Source organism: Cervus elaphus, chromosome 18 (assembly GCF_910594005.1).
Source record: "Cervus elaphus chromosome 18, mCerEla1.1, whole genome shotgun sequence".
Classification (NCBI taxonomy): Eukaryota; Metazoa; Chordata; class Mammalia; order Artiodactyla; family Cervidae; genus Cervus; species Cervus elaphus.
Window position 1 is genome coordinate 64,290,686 of NC_057832.1, and position 18,636 is coordinate 64,309,321.

General features: G+C 43.5%; 2 protein-coding genes across 4 annotated transcripts in view; one reads left to right on the plus strand and one right to left on the minus strand.

Moving 5' to 3' along the window:
• Positions 1-713, minus strand: part of ZNF277 (zinc finger protein 277) — a 135,431-nt gene extending 134,718 nt beyond the window's left edge. The window contains exon 1 of the mRNA XM_043872236.1: positions 567-713. Within this exon, the coding sequence (XP_043728171.1) occupies positions 567-654 (88 nt within the window). The 5' untranslated portion in view covers positions 655-713. The remainder of the gene's footprint in view (positions 1-566) is intronic.
• A 203-nt stretch (positions 714-916) lies between these two features.
• The window catches only part of DOCK4 (dedicator of cytokinesis 4), a 473,136-nt gene continuing 455,416 nt past the window's right edge, over positions 917-18,636 (plus strand). For 2 of the 3 annotated variants that reach the window (XM_043872326.1, XM_043872327.1), the window contains exon 1: positions 918-1,290. In XM_043872326.1, coding sequence (XP_043728261.1) covers positions 1,254-1,290 — 37 coding nt within the window. In that variant the 5' untranslated portion in view covers positions 918-1,253. Of the gene's footprint in view, positions 1,291-18,636 lie in introns of all 3 variants that reach the window. The other variant, XM_043872328.1, reaches the window with a different exon arrangement.

Below are 18,636 nucleotides of genomic sequence, written 5' to 3' on the forward strand. Positions count from 1 at the left end.
CTCGACGTTCAATCCTGGAGAACGCCCGGGGCAGTTGACAGGGGAAGAAGCTGTGAGAGCCATACAGACTTTCCCTTCAGAGGCTGCTCCAGCCAACAACTGAGAAAGATCTGTAAAGAGCAGTGACCAACCAGTCTGCAAATGGAAATCCGCCCGAACCCAAATAAAACCTATCTCCCTAGGCCAAATCAAGCAAACCGAGGCAAGGGTAGAGTACTGGCGAGGAAAGAGGACAGCTAACTCCAGAGTTACAATCACACACGAGCAAACGTTGACCCACGCCCACTAGGCAGCGAGAGTAAAGGAGGGAACTCCACACGTAGGACAGAACCCAGGGAACTTCCCTGGCTGCGGATAAGGCCATTTCATCCCATTTTTGCTTCCCTCCCAGACAGTCTCCAGCAAGTAGCCTCCTCCCACCCCATCGTGTCCCGCGGGGCTCCACCCGTGGCCCCCTCGCGCTCAAGTGGCCTTAGAGCTGAGGTCCGTCCAGCAGTCAGCTGTATTCCAGGTCGGAGAGAAACGAAGACAAAAAACCATTTGCACCTCAGAGGCACCGTACTCACCCTCATAACTGACACCGCCGGCTCCACCACAGTTGCCATCCCTGTCCTCCCCTTGGGTAGCAGCCCCCTGGGTCTTGGGAGCAGCCATTACGCGGCTGAGGAAAAAAAAAAAAAAAAGAGGGCCGCAGAACAGGCGCGGGACCAATGGAAACGCGGTTGGAAACGAATTCCCCACTGACGCGACTTTTCCTCCACGCCCACTCCGCGCCGTCACGATCTGGGCCAATAGAATGTGGCGAGCGGGACGTATCCCCGCCCCTAGCCGCTAACTCCCGCCTCCTTCCGGGATGGAGCTGTTGCAGAACTACAGTTCCCAGCGTGCTGCGGGGCGCTAGGCAGGGAGGGCTAGAAGAGGCGCTGACGGGCGGGGGTGCGCCGGAGAGTGCCCCGGCGTGTTCGCTTAGTTCAGTGAATCAGAACAATGACTGCGCCTCCGGGTTCCCGGGAGCGCGTCGGAGGACTGTGAGCAGCCGCCGCCGGGAGAGCGGCGGGCGGCGCAGCCTCGGCCGTGCGGTGTCAACGTTAGCCTCGGGAGCCTTCAGCGCAGACCCTGCCCAGAGACCGCAGCCCGCGCGGAGCCGCGGGGCTCCAGCGCTGCAGCCACTGCTCGGGAGCTGTGCTTTGTCGTGAGCCGGAGAAGGGGCGCGGGGATTACAAAGCCTGAAGACCCCGCACCCCTGTTTAGCCATGTGGATACCTACGGAGCACGAGAAATACGGCGTGGGTGAGTCTCCGCGGGGCGAACTTTTATTCTGCTTTGGTCCTAGTCCGAGCGAGTGCGAATTTCGCGTCCTTGCCCCTGTGCCCCTCTCGCTCAGCCCGGCTGCAAATGCCTAATTCTGGCATCGCGCTGCGGGTCCGGGGCTTTGCTCAGCCACCTCCTGGCACAGGGGTGCGCGTCGGGGTCTCGCCCCTCAACGCCGGATGGGAGCTCTCGGCACGGGCTCCCCGAGGGAGCGCCGGGACGGCTCCGGGGAGCGCGCGGCCAGCCCGCCTGCTGTGGGCTCTGCCTGCGGAGTTTGGAGTGGCTACCGGGCGTGTGTGTGTCAAGTTGGAAAAGGAGGACGGACGGCTTTCCTCTCCCTCTTTCTCCTTTACCTTAAAGATGGCAAGGGCTGCAACGACTTCCCAGGGTGGAGAGGGAGACAACAACAGTCGCGGAGAGAGAACATCCCCAAAACAGAAGGGAGGCGCAGAACCTTCCCTGTGCCTTCCACATTCCCGGAGTGCGGAATGTGGCACCGTCCTCAGAAGAGCCGCTCTGACTGTCCGGCCCGAGCCTTCCTCCTCCCTCCCATCCCGGGTTACCCGGTGTGTGTGTGTGCGCTCGGAGAGGCGGGGGGAATTGGTAAATTTCAACATCTGCGCCGCTCTGCTCTTTGGTCTTTGGAGGGGAACGGGTATTTCAGCAATGTTTTTACTTCTGACCACCCTCTCTGCCCATGGTGGGGGTGGTGCTGGAGGACAGCTGTGGAGTGTTAATGGGGAGAGAGACTCCGAAAGCCTGGGTCTTCGAGGCAACGAGACAGCTTTTAGGAAAGACTACCCTGACACGGGTGTTAGGAGGAAAAGGAGCAGGGTAGCGCTCCCTGTTCTGTGTAAAGGTGAACAACAAAGGACATTAATATTGACGGATGAATACAGGAGTCTCCCTTCCTTTCCCTCCTCCCATTTCAGGCGGATTACAGTTCCCGTTTTTGTTGTTTGATTTCAGCTGGGTCGCTCCTTGACAGTTACTCCTTTTAGGTTGCGACTGTTAAGAAGGAAGGCTCTCTGACAAGCCTGAAGCAGCCAAATGCAATTATAACCTCTCAGAAGGTTTGACAGAGAAAGTATTATAATTTTATAGTATAAAATAAAATTTTATACTAAAAATCCATAGTACATAGTTTCCTGTAATGCCCTGTCCTGCTTATTGGTTTACTTTTTTAAAAATTGGGTGTAGATCTAATGATTCAGATGATATGTAGGTATCTACTTATGTTCTAAATTCATTTTCCTGTAATTTAAAAAATCTGGAAAGCCTTTCCAGGGAATCATAATTACAGGGGATTTTTTTTCCCCCCCAACTTCATCTGGGGATAGGACTTTGGAGTGTCCTGAAAGGGCTGTAGGATTAAACAGAGTCATTCCCCTGTATTATATGAGCTTTCATTTTGGATTTTGACTGATGAGCAAGACAATAGTTTGCCCAGGACCCACCTTTGGGAAGGAGTTCCAGTTTTCCCTGTCTTTGAAATGTAAGGGGAGCCTTTATCAGGCGCTCAGCTGGCAGGGAGATGTTTCCTTCTCTTCACCTGCCTCCTTTTTGGGGGTAGACTACTTCTTGTGAGGAAGAGACATTGTTTTTGCTGAAGTGTTGAGGATGCGGAGTGGCCCCTTGTCACCGGTTTAGCACTCGGTCCAGGAAGCACAGACATGGCCAGCAGCACTGTCCCGCTTGGAGTTGATCCCAGATGTTGCTTTCTTCCAAGTGTTAAATTATACAGATTATGGATGGGATTTATTTTCTTGATTTCTTTATGTGCCAGGTCACAGCTGGGGTGCTGGTATCGATTAGATCTTCTCTTGCTTTTCTTTTGCAAGCTGTGGGCAGAGGATTAAAACACACTCTGGGATTTCCTGGAATGGCAAACCGGATGTTATCAGTCAAGTGTTTTGGGCTGCAGCAGACACCTCGCCTTTGGGTGGTTGTGATTTGGTTGCAGAGTAGGGGATGTAGATGGGTGAGCACACATTTGGAGAAAGGTGGGATGAGATGCGCGGTGAAAGCAGAGGGCAGGGATCTGTTGTGCTCATTTATGCAGTATAATACAGGATTGTTACCATCTTTTACTATTAATTTTTGAGCATTTGGCTTATGAAATACTTAGGTGTTTTTTAGACTCCATCTGTTACATGTGTGTGTGTGTATGGTGAAAATTTTGCAGGGATTCTTATGTGTGGACTTTATTTCTCACCACAGAAAGGACTATTTGTAGCTGCTTGTACTTAGCAACTAAAACACACACGCGCTACAAGTTGTTTTTTTTTATAATAAACTTGGTTACTGTGTGTGCTTTTCTTTCTAGCTTTTTATAAATACTCAAGAAAATTTATTTTATGGGCACAGATGTTTTGCTGATATTAGGTGTAGTAGTAAATCAATTTCCGTATTCTTTGATATAAATCGATCTTTGTAACTTTGCTTGAAGTTTCCATGCACATTGTATATTTCTAACATACTTATCTCTCACTATCTATGAGAGAATTATGTATCTTTATATATTATTGTTTCAGTCTCAAGCAACATACTGTAAATATGGATAAAATTACTTAAATTTCATACCTGTAGTGAGGTGTATCAGAGATAGGAATTCCTTTTCAAACCTGATGTGTGGGTACTATCCCCTCCATTTAATTGATGAATGGTCTTAAAACAATGCATACTTAGTCATATATCCAAGTGTTCTAGGGTATTAGACAGGTATAGTGATTAAACTAGAGTTCTGAGTAGTAAGGAACCTTGTCTCTTTGAAACATGTTAATAGGCACAATTGTAGACATATTTTATCTTGGGAGAGTCTGTTTAGCTCTTGGTCTTAGTCAAGACAGTGCTTGCTTGCAGCTGTGTGACATAGGGTAAGTCACTTAACCTTCCAGGGTCTCAATACACAGTCGAAGAATAGCCAAGGTTTTTCTCAGTATTAATTCTGTGGAGTTCTTCCAAACAAGTGTGTCCTTTGGTTAGGAAGATATTTCCATTGTGTTGAGACTGTTATGAGAAAGGCATGTTTCCTGTGACACATGCCACATGGTTTTCAACTAAGATCACAGGTAAGCAAAAGCTACCTGGCAGGCTGCCAGAACCAAGGTGATTCAGGCTGTTTGATTCTCTCTCTCTAGCAGGAACTCAATGGGCAGTGACTAAAACATTCTTGATCACCCCCTGACAACTTTCCTCACGCTGACTATCTGCCTTCTGTATGTTCTCGTCTGTCATAGTCCCCCGTCCCCTCCCTTAAAGTGATGGGAATTAGTCACAGAGAAAGTTAGGGCCATTGCAGGTCTATTTCTACATTCATTTGCTCAGCAGGCATGTGTGAGCCAGTGAGCCTTTGAGAGCTGCAGACTGAGCCCCTCACCCAAGCCAGATGTTTTACATTTGGGAACCTGTTTAGGCTTAGAGGGGTAATGTGGGCTGGATTGATCAGTGTAAAAAAACACCCCTAAGGCATACAGGAAACAAAACTCAGAACAAGCTGATCTGAAGGTCACAGATATCCTTTAAAAAATGAAGTGTCATCATACTTATATCACTGAGTCCTCACAAACATCCCTGTCTTCCATTTATCCTAAATTGGTTTTTTAAATCATCTAAGTAGGAATTCAGGTTTCCTAGGTGGCTCAGTGGTAAAGAGTCCGCCTGCCACGCAGGAGATGTGGGTTTGATCCTTGGGTCAGGAAGATCCCCTGGAGAAGGAAATGGCAACCCACTCCAGTATTCTTGCCTGGAAATCACATGGACAGAGGAGCCTGGTGGGCTACAGTCCATGGGGTAACAAAAGAGTTGGCCATGACTTAGTAACTAAACAACAGCAAAGTAGGAATTCTGTTCCTTTTTAAAAGTCCCTTCTATTTTAATAGGGAGAGGTACCATCTCTTATTTACTCAGGATCTTTAGAATGTCTTTTTCTTCAGAAGCGTGATTTATTGGTAGCCTGTGTGGAAGAGTTATGAGGGAGTGTACCTTTCCTCCTAGCTGTTTTCAGTTTGTTAGCTGGCAGTCTTGAGATGTTTCTTATCTTGTGGTACCATGATGTGTGCAGATAACATGTGTAGCTAGATAAAGATGTGCTACCTGGAATTGTTTGTGGCATTTAGAGACTGGTACAGGATTCTAAACTTTCAGTGGGAAGCAAAGAGCAGTGATTGTACTTGCAAGTAAAGTGTTACTGAAGGGCTGTGCAGACAGTGAGGTGGCAGCCTACATTCATGATCTGGCCTCCTGTGGGAATAGCCTGTAAACATTTCCCCCTTTTGGTCATTCTCATAAGTGATGACTCTTTCACAAGGCCCCACAGTGACACTGAGATGCTGCCTTTCTTCTTTAGTCTTATTTTTTCCTTCAGAGGCTGTATAGTCAGAACTACAAAGGAGACTATAAACATTTCAAGAAACTTAAGGATTTCCTGTCTCTAGCTCCATTTTTTTTAGGAGACTACATTTGCAGAATTATCTTTGATACAGTATGTCCAAGTTCTAGCATAGTCATTTTATGTTGTGAACATATACAGCCAAGAAACATTAATCTAACTCTAAGGAAACCCAGCCATAATGCTGTAATCTTAGCTTATTAATACAATGTTTTATAGTTAAAAAGATGTTGTGAAATTATTTTATTTGAATCTACTCTCTGAAGTAGAATACTTTCCATTTAAGAGATGAGGAAACAACTTCACAGAGATTAAATGACTTACAGGCATGCGTTGGAGATATTGCAGGTTTGGTTCTAGACCATTGCAGTGAAGCAAATTATCACGATAGAGTGAATCACACACATTTTTTGGTTTCCTAGTGCATATAGGTTATGTTTACACTATATTGTAGTCTTTTAAGAGTGCAATAGCGTTATGTTTAAAAAACCATGTATATACCTTAATTTAAAAAGAAAACCAGCAATAAATAAATAAATAAATAAAAAGGGAAACCACAAGCCATCATCTGACAATGCAAGGTTGCTACAAACTTTCAATTTGTAAAAAATGCAGTATTGGTGAAGCATAGTAAAATGAGGCACTCTCCATCAGTGAGTTTTGACATTGCTTAACTGTCATCCATAATAGGAAATTCATTTCCTGATTACAGCACCACCCTACACACATATAAGTGAAACAATATTTACTCATACTTTCTGTGATCTCCTATTGTTTTTCATTTAAAACATACATATATACAGGACTCAAATCATTATGTTTTACACCTGAAACTAATAAAATGTTGTATGCCAGCTATACCTCAATAAAATAAATTTATTTATAAACTTAAAAAGACTATCACTAACTTTACTTAATGACTCAGTGGGTCCTCACCGATAGTTTGAATGACACTGCTTTAGATACCTCATTTGGTATCTAAATGATACCAGGATACAGGAAGGACTGGAATTTAGGCCTTGTTGGGTTTCTAGATAAGTTCATTCATTATGTTGTTATTTTTTGACAAATGTGTATTTATATTTAAACTTAGACTTTAATCATACTTTTTTCCTATAATAAAAGTCAAAGTTTGTCTTTTTATATAATATTTCTCATTAACTATGAAACAAGTATCCAAAGCCATCACATGCATTGCATGAATTGTTTCTTTTAGGCTAGGTGTGTCTTTCTGCTAGGGTCTTTTTGACAAGGGCTGGGATCAACTGCATAAAGCCCAATTTTAAGTTTTTATATATATATTTAATTTCCTTTGACAATGATCTCTGGCCTCTATAGCAGAAGAATGAATCTAATGAGCTATTAATTTCTTGCCAATTGAAGGGTTACCCACACCATTCTTTTCCATCCTTTTATGTATTGCTGATCATTATTAGAAGAAACAAGGCAACTCATGTGACTTGTTTTCTTAAAAACATAAACTGGTAAGCTTATTTGGTCAGAGTATGTATAATACTAAAGAATGAAGAAGTAATGTCCCCCAAGCTATTTTTATTTTGGCTTCCCTGGTGGCTCAGAGGTTAAAGCATCTGCCTGCAATGCGGGAGACCAGGGTTCGATCCCTGGGTCGGGAAGATCCCCCAGAGAAGGAAATAGCAACCCACTCCAGTATTTTTGCCTGGAGAATCCCATGGACGGAGGAGCCTGGTGGGCTACATTAGTCCACGGGGTCGCAAAGAGTCGGACACGACTGAGTGACTTCACTTTCACTTTCTATAAATGTACTTAAGGAACAACTGTTTTACTCTTTGGCATTTAAAAAAATGTGTTCTAAGATACACTGGATATTTACCAAGTAAGAATCACCAAAAATATTGTTAATGCCTTTTGGTGACAGAATTGCAATAAAACTGATATGCAGTACCCTACTGGTTGTATTAAATATTAATGTGATCCTTTTGGAAATGAAGGTGTATGTATATGTGTGTGTGGGTGTATAAATATGTAAAATAGGCTTTGTGGAGCACTTGCTTTTCACCAAGCTTTGTTCTGAGAGCTTCTCATGTGTTTTCTGTCTAATCCTCGTGACAGCTCCATAAGGGAAGGTTCAGTTTTCATTCATTTTACAGGAAACTGAGTCATAGAGAGGTTAAGTAAGTTGTCTAAGGTCATACAGGAAGTGGTGGAACTAGGATTGGAACCTCAAAAGTCTTCGAGTGTGCTTTCTTAGCCACTCTGCTGTATTGTCTAACATGATGGTCAAAAGCAGGAGCTTGAATCAGTAATTCCACCCCTCAAAGTTCGCATGAAACAAAATCAATAGTGGCAAAACACTTTATGGCAAACACTTTATGCAGTTATTCCTTGCCATGTGGTCTGTGAAACAACATCAGTTCCAATATAGGAATAGTTGAATCACATTTGATTATCAGCACAGCAGAATACTTATAGTCATAAAATGAAAGAATTCCATAAATAATGCCATTTCTAAAATACATTCCAAGAGACTTCTCAGGCAGTACAGGGGGTGCAGGTTCCACCCCTGGTCAGGGAGCTAAGATCCCACCTAACTTGCAGCCAAAACACCAAAATGTAAAACAGAAACAATATTGTAACAAATTTAGTAGCAACTTTCAAAATGGTCCATGTTAAAAAAATAAAATACATTCCACATACCTAGTGTCAGGTGACAAAATAAATGAAACATAGATAGTGATTGAAATTCCATAAAATGCCTGGCATTATAGAGAAGATGGTAGTTAATGTGTAGCATATAGAGAAGATGTAGTCAATAATTAATGCACAGGTGATAATTGTTAGAATATTAAGATTACCAGCAAATTATTTTTTAAAAAACTCCTCCTGGTTGGAGATATGAGCATTATGCACCTTTAAAGCATGCACATTGTTCCTTCTGGATGATGGAGGTGACATAAAGGTGATCTAAGAAAGATTATTGCAGTAGATGAGGTTAAGAGATAAGTTCCTGAATCAGGTGAGCAGTCCTGCATGGTGTAATGTGGATAAATCTAAGATGTTTGGAATATGGAAACAATAGAGTTTATCATTGAATGTGAGGAGTTAGGGGAAGGAAGAAGTTTAGGATGTCTTCCTGATTTCTGGCTTGAACAAGTTGGGGAACATAGATTGTTGTTGTTTAGTTGCCAAGTTGTGTCCAACTCTTTTGTGACCCCATGAACCATAACCCGCCAGACTCCTGGGTCCATCTAGTTTCCCTGGCAAGAATACTGGAGTGGGCAGCTTACCATTTCTTTCTCCAGGGTATCTTCCCAACCCAGGGATTGAACCTGAGTCTTCTGCATTGGCAGATGAGTTCTTTACCACTGAGCCACCAGGGAAGCCCCAGGTGAACATAGGTGCCATTTAACAAAAGAGATGTTTTTGCAGGGGGGGCTGGTTTATAGCCTAGGATTAAGAGTTTTGTTTGGCTTCCTAGAGTTGGCCATCCCCATCAAACATTCAGGTGGCAATATCTGCATAAACAAGAATAGGAGAGAGGTTATAGACTAAAGAGCATGATTTGAGAGTCATTTGATTTAGGTGTGATAACTGAAATGATCCACTTTATTAATTGTATTGATTTTGATTATGTAGTCTGCTTGTCTAAGTTTTAAAGTGATAGAGCCTGAATTTTTCAAAAGCAGTCATCTCGAAGCACTTTATTAATACAGATATCCGGGGACTATAAAATAAGAACGATTAGCTGTCATGTAGAGTTGGTAGGAAGCTAGATTTCATGGTTTTTTCTTGCTTCCCATTGGTGCATTGCCTGGGTAAGGCATAAGTTACTTCTCTTTCTCTGACAGTTCTTTCTGAAGCAAATGTCTCATGCCAGATTTTGCATGTTTGTAAGATTTCCCCAGCAGGATGTTGAAAAACAGAAACCACAAACAGTATTTCAATAAACATGATTTATATATCCCTCAAACAGCATCTAAGTGTATACACACATCTGGAAATGGGAAAATGCTCAGATACCCAAAGCAATATATTTGTGCATACAGCCTGTGTGTGTATGTGTGTGTGGTAAATATGTAATACATCTTAGGAACCACAAGGTCAGATTTAGAATTCTTAAAGTTACACCACTGTACTCCTGAAAAAATATGTGATTTGAAGTGAGGGATTCCAGCTTAAGATAGCTTTATGTTCCTTTCCCCTAATGTAGCCTGTCATAACCTCCCACACATACTGCTAGATGTACACAAAGAGGCAGACATTAATGATATTAGAAATGAAGTCTGACAGAAAACCAACTGCCAAATTCAGGAGCAATTTCTCCAAGGCAGGTGCAACTACATTGTGAAAACCAGTTGGTGGCTTCCCTCTGCTTTCCCTCCTTAATAGAGAAGCTTCAGGGACCTCAGTGACCTGGGCAGGAAGACCCATTGCCCTTCTCTACTATCACCAAGTTGGAGGCCAGGTCAATACCTTCAACATGGAGTGTGTCCTTTACCACCTCAAGTATCTCTAGTCCCTCTCATTCCAAATCATCTTTGTATGAGAGATGACCTGTGTAGAAACAGCTGGGACCGGAAGGTGGGTGGGTGGAACGGAGTCTTTGAGGACACCATTTTGTCTTTGACAGGTGTACTATGGCCTTCATACAAAGTGTGCTTTCATGGGCACCTTTGAAGTACTGCAGTAACAAGGCATGCTAGATATTATATTGATAGTTTTGCTTGCAGTCTGTTGGGTACAGAGGAAGAAGCGATGGGATAAGAGATAATCTCATCTTAATTGCTGTAAACCATGGTGCAGTTTCCCTGGTGGCTCAGACCATAAAGAATCCACCTGCAATACATGAGACCTAGGTTCGATCCCTGGATCAGGAAGATCCTCTGGAGAAGGGAATGGCTACCCACTCCAGTACTCTTGCCTGGAGAATTCCATGGACAGAGGAGCTTGGTGGGCTACAGTCCATGGGGTTCCAAAGAGTCAGCCACAACTGAACAACTATACTTTCACACTTTCACACAATGGTACAGGATGGAGGGCTTCCCTGGTGGCTCAGATGGTAAAGAATTTGCCTTCAATGCCCGGAGAATTCCAGGGACAGAGGAACCTGGCAGGCTATAATCCATGGAGTTGCAAAGAGTTGGACACAACTTAGCAACCAACAGTTTTTCATGGTACAGGATGACTTATCACTGGGAACTTGGATTGGAGCAGTGTACCTCTTCCAGGAAGGAAGACTTGAAAGTGGGACTGAACATACTCCTTTATGTTTAGCCCTGGCTTTGGTATTGCAGGGAGGTTCAAGACTCAGGTTGTATCAGTCAGGATCACATTTGTGTCCCTATCGAAGAAGAAAAGCAACTAAATCCAGAAACAGGCATCTGTCACTCTGTAATGAACTAAAACATGGCTGCTTCTCAGCTGGGAAAGAAGAGAGAAAGCGTGACATTGGCCCAGAAGGCTTTGGGAAATTGCCAGCCACACATGTGTATTTGTTTTCCACCCCGATTCATGACCCCTGTGTGTGTGCCAGAAAGAGGAAGTTGGTGGGATTGAGACTGGTGAGAACTCTTCTGGTTATGAAATTTGCATGTCTTCTTGGGTGAATTTGATAACCTTTCCTCCCCCAAGTTGTGAACTGTTTTCTTAAACCAAGCAATTTATTGTTCCATTTTATGATAGTGTTAATTGGGCATTTTTAAAATAAAGGTAATCTATTATTGTTTTGTTTTGTTTTTGGCTGTGCTGCACAGCATTTGGAATCTTAGTTTCCTGATGAGGATTCAGACTTGTTCCCCCTCCTTTGGAAGTGTGGAGTCTTAACCACTGGACCACAGGAAAGTTATTTCTCTAAACATGTCTCCCTGAGATCTTTAAGCAGAAATGTAGAGATGAGGTGTTTTTTTCCCTCCAAAATGAAAACGATCATCTCTGCCTTGGTGACCAGGGGTGAGCATGTTCGGGAACATGGGCATATATTTGTGTGTTGTTATTGCTTGGTCACTCAGTAGTGTCCTACTCTTTTGCCACCCCACAGACTATAGCCTGCCAGGCTCCTCTGTCCTTGGGATTTCCCAGGCAAGAGTACTGGAGTGGGTTCCCGTTTCCTCCTCCAGGGGATCTTCCTCACCCAGGGATGGAACCTGTGTCGTCCTTTGTCTTTTGCACTACAGGCGGATTCTTTACCACTGAGCCACCTGGAAAGCCTGAATGTGTGTGAGGCAACTAAAAATAGCCCTAACCCAGGTCCTGGAGAAAACAGTACTCACTATCCTGGGGAGAGGAAGAAACCTGTTGGCCTTTCTTGAAGGATGTCCAGAATGGGTTGAAGAGTCTGTGGGGCTTCCATAATAACAGGCTTAGGGTTTAGCCAGACTCTCAATGAAATAAGAAAATCCAAACATGTATAAGCAGTTCTGTAAAGATCGAAAAGAAGAAAAATGTCTGAGAGTTTTCTCCAGAAATGTGAATGATGAACACTAACAACAAAGTATGAGGATTCCTATAAAAACTTTGCATATGGGTAAAAGTTAGCCCTCAGCCCCTTCCTCAGTTTTTTTCCCTAGGAAAATCATATTTGTATTAATTGCATCCTACATTTCATTTAATATTCCCATTTGTAGTTTATATAAATTGATTCAGAAAACCAGCCATTTATGTTCTTGGCCCCAAGTTAGAAGAGGAAATATTATGTATAAATTATGTAAAAATTATGGTAATGAGTTTCAAAATGAGAAAATTCGAGAAGTGAAGAATTGGGATACAAAGTTACATATTGCAGTGTTGTTATAACCAATTGTTACCATTGAGAGGTGGCATTTTTTTAGACTTTCTACTTTTTAATAATTTTCAAAAGTTAACATGAATTTCTTTTGTAATCAGAAATAATTATATGAACTCTTTTATAAGCTGAGCACTATTTCCTATATAGAGTTTTCCTTTCAGGATTAGAGGTTAGACTGGTGGAAATTGAGTCTGGAAGGCCTGAGTTTAGTTTGTCATTTATGCCTGAAAGTTTTTCTGTTTCAAAGTGGGAAAAAAAAAAGTTTCAAACTGGCTTTTCTTGCTCTAAGGTGCTTGATTACTTGTGATGTTGCTGCTTTGTTCATTTCCCAGTAGTCACAGAACAGTGTTTTCAGATGACTGTGGGGTACCAATTTTGGAAAAGAGCCCCAATTCCTCTTTGAGAAAGAGCTTCAAACAAATTCATCTAATATAAAAAATACTGTTCTTTCCAAGAAGTGTTTGTTAAGAAGATGAATGTTGATGTCACTGCTCACTTACCATTGTTCTGTAAACTCTCCAGTGAGAATGTGGGTCCTGGGATAATTTATGTAAGAGAAATTGATCAATGTAGAGGGTCAAGAACTTGAAGAGGTTTTATTTGGCCATTGTGGGGGATAATTGCTTCTTTATGGGTGCTATGGACTGGATGTTTGTTGTTGTTCAATCGCTCAGGCATGTCCGACTCTTTGTGACTCCATGGACTGCAGCATGCCAGGCTTCCCTGTCCTTCCTATCTCCTAGAGTTTGCTCAAAGTCATGTCCATTGAGTCGGTGATGTCATCCAGCCATCCTGTCCTCTGCTGTCCCCTTCTCCTCCTGCCCTCAATCTTTCCTAGTGTCAGGGTCTTTTCCAATGACTTGGCTCTTTGCATCAGGTGGCCAAAGTATTGGAGCTTCAACTTCAGCATCAGTCCTTCCAATAAATATTCATGACTGATTTCCTTTAGGATTGACTGGTTTGATCTCCTTGCAGTCCAAGAGACTCTCAGGAGTCTTCTCCAGCACCACAGTTCGAAGGCATCAGTTCTTCGGCCCTCAGCCTTTTTTATTGTCCAGCTCTCACATCCATACATGACTACTGGAAAACCATAGCTTTGACTATACGGACCTTTGTAGGCAGAGTAATGTCTCTGCTTTTTAATATGCTGTCTAGGTTTGCATATTTGTGTCTCTCCAAAATTCTTATGTTGAAACTCTAACACCCAGCCTGGTTGTATTTGAAGAAAGGAGGTAATTAAGGTTGAATGAATCATGAGGGTGGAGCCCTGTTCTAATTGGATCACTGTCTTTATAAGAAGAGACCCTAGAGAGCTTGCTAGCTCTCTCCAGGAATTCAAGCATGCATGTACCTGAGAAAAGGCATGTGAGGATATAGAGAGAAGGAGACTAATCTGTAAACCAGAGAAAGAGCCCTCACCAGAAATTGACCAGGCTGGACCTTGATCTAGGACTTACAGCCTCCACAGCTGCGAGAAAATAAATTTCTGCTATTGAGCCACCCAGGTTATTGTATCTTACTTCACGTAAAATGAAGTCGCTCAGTTGTGTCTGACTCTTTGTGACCCCGTGGACTGTAGCCTACCAGGCTCCTCCATCCACGGGATTCTCCAGGCAAGAATACTGGAGAGGGTTACCATTTTCTTCTTCAATCTTACTATGGCAGCCTGAGCTAACACAATGGGTTAAAGCAGTTTTAGGCATTGTAGGAAGAGGAACAAAGAAAATAGAAGCAGAATCCTGGACCTCTGTGTGAGACATGTCATCACTGTAGCCCTTTACTGTGGTCTGAGATCTAACTCCCTTAGTCTGCCCTTGGAAGCACAGAGTTAATTGAGTCACTGTTTGATGATGTTTATCTACCAGTAACTCCAGGAATGTGTTTATTTGAATAATGGCATTTATGTAGAGTTGCTCATAGCATTTTAAGTCATTAAATCACCTTGGGTTCTTTCAAAGAAACCAGTAAAAGTAGGGTCTTGAAATGAGTCATTTCTCCCTGCTATAATTATTTATGAAAAACTCAGGTCAATAAGTTTAACCGTCTGGGTTAGCACTTAGAACAGGTCATTGAAGTTTTACTATATTGAAATTTGGTTGGAGACATCACTTCAAGTGTACTTTGTTTTTGAAAGGCCTGCCTGGATATAGTATATACCAAGTCCCTGAGGGGAATAAATAATATTAGGTAATTTTTTTTTTCCATTTTCTGTCCTTAAGTATGTGTTTCCTGGTAGCAGATACTACATCCTGTTAAGAGTTTGTCACATTTTTTTTTCTTTAGTGATGATAAATATAAAGGCATATCCTGTGACACATTGATGGAAAAATTTATCGGGTGTGCCCGCTGTCCATGAGGCATTGTGCTAACTTTATGGGGGCATATGAATAGGTATAGAACTGAGTCCCTGGACAAGTGAAGAAGCTAGAAATATTTCTTAGTTTTCTATTTAGTTTTCATAAAACATTTTTTTCAAGGTAGGTGTTATCTTTTTTTTTCAATATTTACTTGGTAATCCTTCACGCTCAGTCACTCAGTTGTGTCCGACTCTTTGCGACCCCATGGACTGTATGTAGCCTTTCATGGTTCCTCTGTCCATGGAATTTTTCATGCATGAATACTGGAGTGGCTTGCCATTTCCTATTCCAGGGGATCTTCTCAACTCAGGGATCGTTCCCACGTCTCTTGCATCTCTTACACTGGCAGGCCGATTCTTTATCACTAGGACCACCTGGGAAGCCCCAGGTGGGCTTAGTAAGGCAATGTATAAATATATCAGAGAGAAATTAGTGTGAAGCTTAAGACATATTTTCCCTCAAGCTTTAAAAGGAAGATAAGGACTCAAAATGGTGATGCTATTCACTTGTGAGCCTTAGGAAATAGCCCCGAGGAGGGAGTGTCTCATATCCTGGATAACTCAGAACTTACCCAGAAGAATAGAAGGTTCATTTTAAGATATTCCCTGCACAGTGAGTCACCAGCTGCTGAGACTGTCCAGTATAAACACCTGAGTGGAGCTGTACTTTAAATAGCTGGAAAACCTTCTTCCTCTTCCTTCTGGGTAATTTCCACTTTCCCCTCCCCCCAACCTTGGACTCATTCTTGTCACCTAAACAATGTTAAGTATCTTGGACAATGGGTTGTCTTTTTTTGTAATTTCCTTCTAAGACTGGGCAGAGGAAGAAAGATGGATTCAGTATTAACTACAAGTGGGTGCTGTGTCCAACTTAGTCACTCAGTCTTGTCCGACTCTTTGTGACCCCATGGGCTATAGCCTGTCAGGCTCCTCTGTCCATGGGATTCTCCAGGCCAGAATACCAGAGTGGATTGCCATGCTCTTCTCCAGGGGATCTTCCCAACCCAGGGATCGAACCCAGGTCTCCTGCATTGCAGGTGGATCCTTTATCATCTGAGTTACCAGGAAGAGTGGGTAGGCAGGGGAAAATCCAGCCTCAAGATGCATGTTTTCCAGCGGTTAGGCCTGTGTGATTGGTGCCGTGTATGCACACTGAAGCCTTAGCAAACCTAGAGGGCAAGTATTTGTTCAAGGTGACTGACTGAGATTCGGATGCATAGTCCAAGTCTGAAGCCTGTGGCCTCTCTGCACGCAGAGAGGCCTGTGGTCAGAATCTGGAGGCCTAGCCCCTGGCTTTGGGTTCTGTGGACAGTGATGAAGAAATTGCTCACTATACCTTACTAGCTATGTAAGATGCTGGCTTCCAGTATTATATGAAATAAGTATCTGCATTGTCTTTTCACTTCAACCTTAGCCTCTGGTGGTCATGGTCAGCCCCTCGTGTGCTGCTGTGCTGCCTGCCTGTGGGTAGGGCATGTGGAGCCCAGTGGTGCTGGAGGGGCCTTGAGGTGGGTCAGGAAATGGCTGGGTACCAGAAGGTTTGGGGGAAATATGGGGGCCGAGAGCCAACCACCAAACAAGGTTGCATGATAGGAAGGAAGTAAAAGTGTGCATCTGTGAGTGAGGATGGACCTCGGCCAAGTGTGACCAGGACCAAGGAAGAACCCTGGAGTAAAATGCAAGTTCTCAGTGATGGTGGGACTAGAAGAAAGAGAGCTAGCTGGGAGGGCGAGCTGATCAGCATTGATTGGAACAGCCATGGAAACCCTAGTCTTTGAGGCTGATGGTTCTGATATTGGAAGCTCTTGCTTTGCATGGACCTGGGCCCCATCCGTGCTCAGAGAAGCCTCATCTTGCTGGGCTGAGGATCAAATGCCATGAGCAACCTGGGTGTGCTGGGTAGGCACCCCTTGTGTGGACTACTGCAATAATCTCCTCGTTTGTTGCCTACTTGTAGTCCCTTCTTTCTCTAGCACATGCCTTGCATTTTAACTGCAAATGATCTTTTCTCTAGGCCAAATTTGTTGTACTTCATTTGGAAACCCAAAAACAAATACCTGTAATGTTTCCTGTGCAGTCAGGATAGAATCCAAAGTCAAATGCACATCAGGCCCTTCGTGAGTTGGCCCCCAACCACTGTCCAATCCCAACTGGGCATTTCTTCCTCCCGCACCCTGAGCTCCATGCTAAGGGGCTAGGTAGAGCTTTTTAGAGGTGCTGAGCTGCGTCTGGACTCTTGGTCTTTGCACTTGGCTTGCACTCAGCCTGGCTGGTCCATCCTCCTTCGGATCTTTACCTGAGAACCTAACTGGGGTGTCTCTTCTCTAAAAGCTCCTACATCTGACTCCTAGCAGAAACGAAAACCGCTCTTTATTCCACATCTGTGCCTGCAGCTGCCTCTCCCAGGGCTCTTGTTACTATCGTTTGAAACCGTCTACCCCTGCTACAGGCTGGGGAAGCCCTCGATGCTGTTCTGTCCATTTGATTTCCCTGGGGGGTAGCACAGAGCTAGCTTTTAGTAGGCTCAGTAAGCGGTGAATCAATGAATAAATGGTATTCTAGTCCATTCAGGCTGCTCCGACAAAATACTGCAGACTGGGTGACTTATAAACACCAGCAATTGATTTTTCACAGTTCTCGAGCCTGGGGGTTCACAGTCATGGTGCCCACCTGGCCGGGTTCTGGTGAAGGCCCTCTTTGGGGTTGCCGACTTCTCATTGTCTCCTCACATGGTGGAAGGGATCAGGGAGCTCTCTGGGGTGTCTTTTACAAGAGCACTAATCCCCTTCATGAGGACAGGGTCTTCATGACCTAAGTACCTCCCAAAGGCCTTGCCTTCTAATACCATCACATTGGGCATTAGGATTTCAACCTGTGGATGTAGCAGGGACACAGTCCTTGAGACCATAGCCAATGAGTTCAGTTGAGGAGGGGGAAACCTAAGCTCACTGTGTCGTAGTTTCTTGTTGAGTTTATCTGTCAGGTTGTCCAGAGTGTATAAACAAGGCTCTGAGGAGAAGAGGTCAAACAGACTAATCATGGCCTGCCCCCTACATCCTACAGGGCTCATCCAGAGGAGACAAGTAACTGCCAGAGAAGTGACAGAATTTGTCAAAAGTATGTAAAATTACCTACAGAAATTCTGAAGCATGCGACATAGTTCTGTTTGTTCTGTGACCAAGTAAAATTGGCACCCAAAAATCCAGATGGAGAATAAAAACCAGAAAGTTGTGAGTGCTATTTCATAAAGAAACCTACTGCTAACCGCTGAACTCCATGAAGACAGGACTGGATTTTTCTTCCTGTTGTATTTTCTGTTCTTAGTGTAATATTTGCTACATAATACATTATAATTTATGATAAACTATAAAAATAAATTCTATTTGAGCCAGTATGTGAGTGATGGTTGCTCAGTCATGCCTGACTCTTTGCAACCCCCTGGACTATAGCCTTCCAGGCTCCTCTGTCAATGGAATTCTCCAGGCAAGATTACTGGAGTGAGTTGCCATTTCTTTCTCTAAGGGATCTTCCCGACCCAGGGATCCTGCATTGCAGGAGAGTCTTTACCATCCAAGCCACCAGGGAAGCCTTTGAGTTAGTATGGACAAGTCTAAATTTTTAAGAGTGTTTATCAGTCAAGTATTCACGTTAGCATGGCTTGGATTATACTTAAATACCAGAAGATGCTCAGGCATATCTGTTTTTACATGCTCTGGTCACCACGTTCCAGTCAACTATATATAATTCTCTGGCGAACAATGTATCTTAGACATTCTTAGTGCTTCTTGCAAGTTTGGGATGCTTTTCCAACTTCTA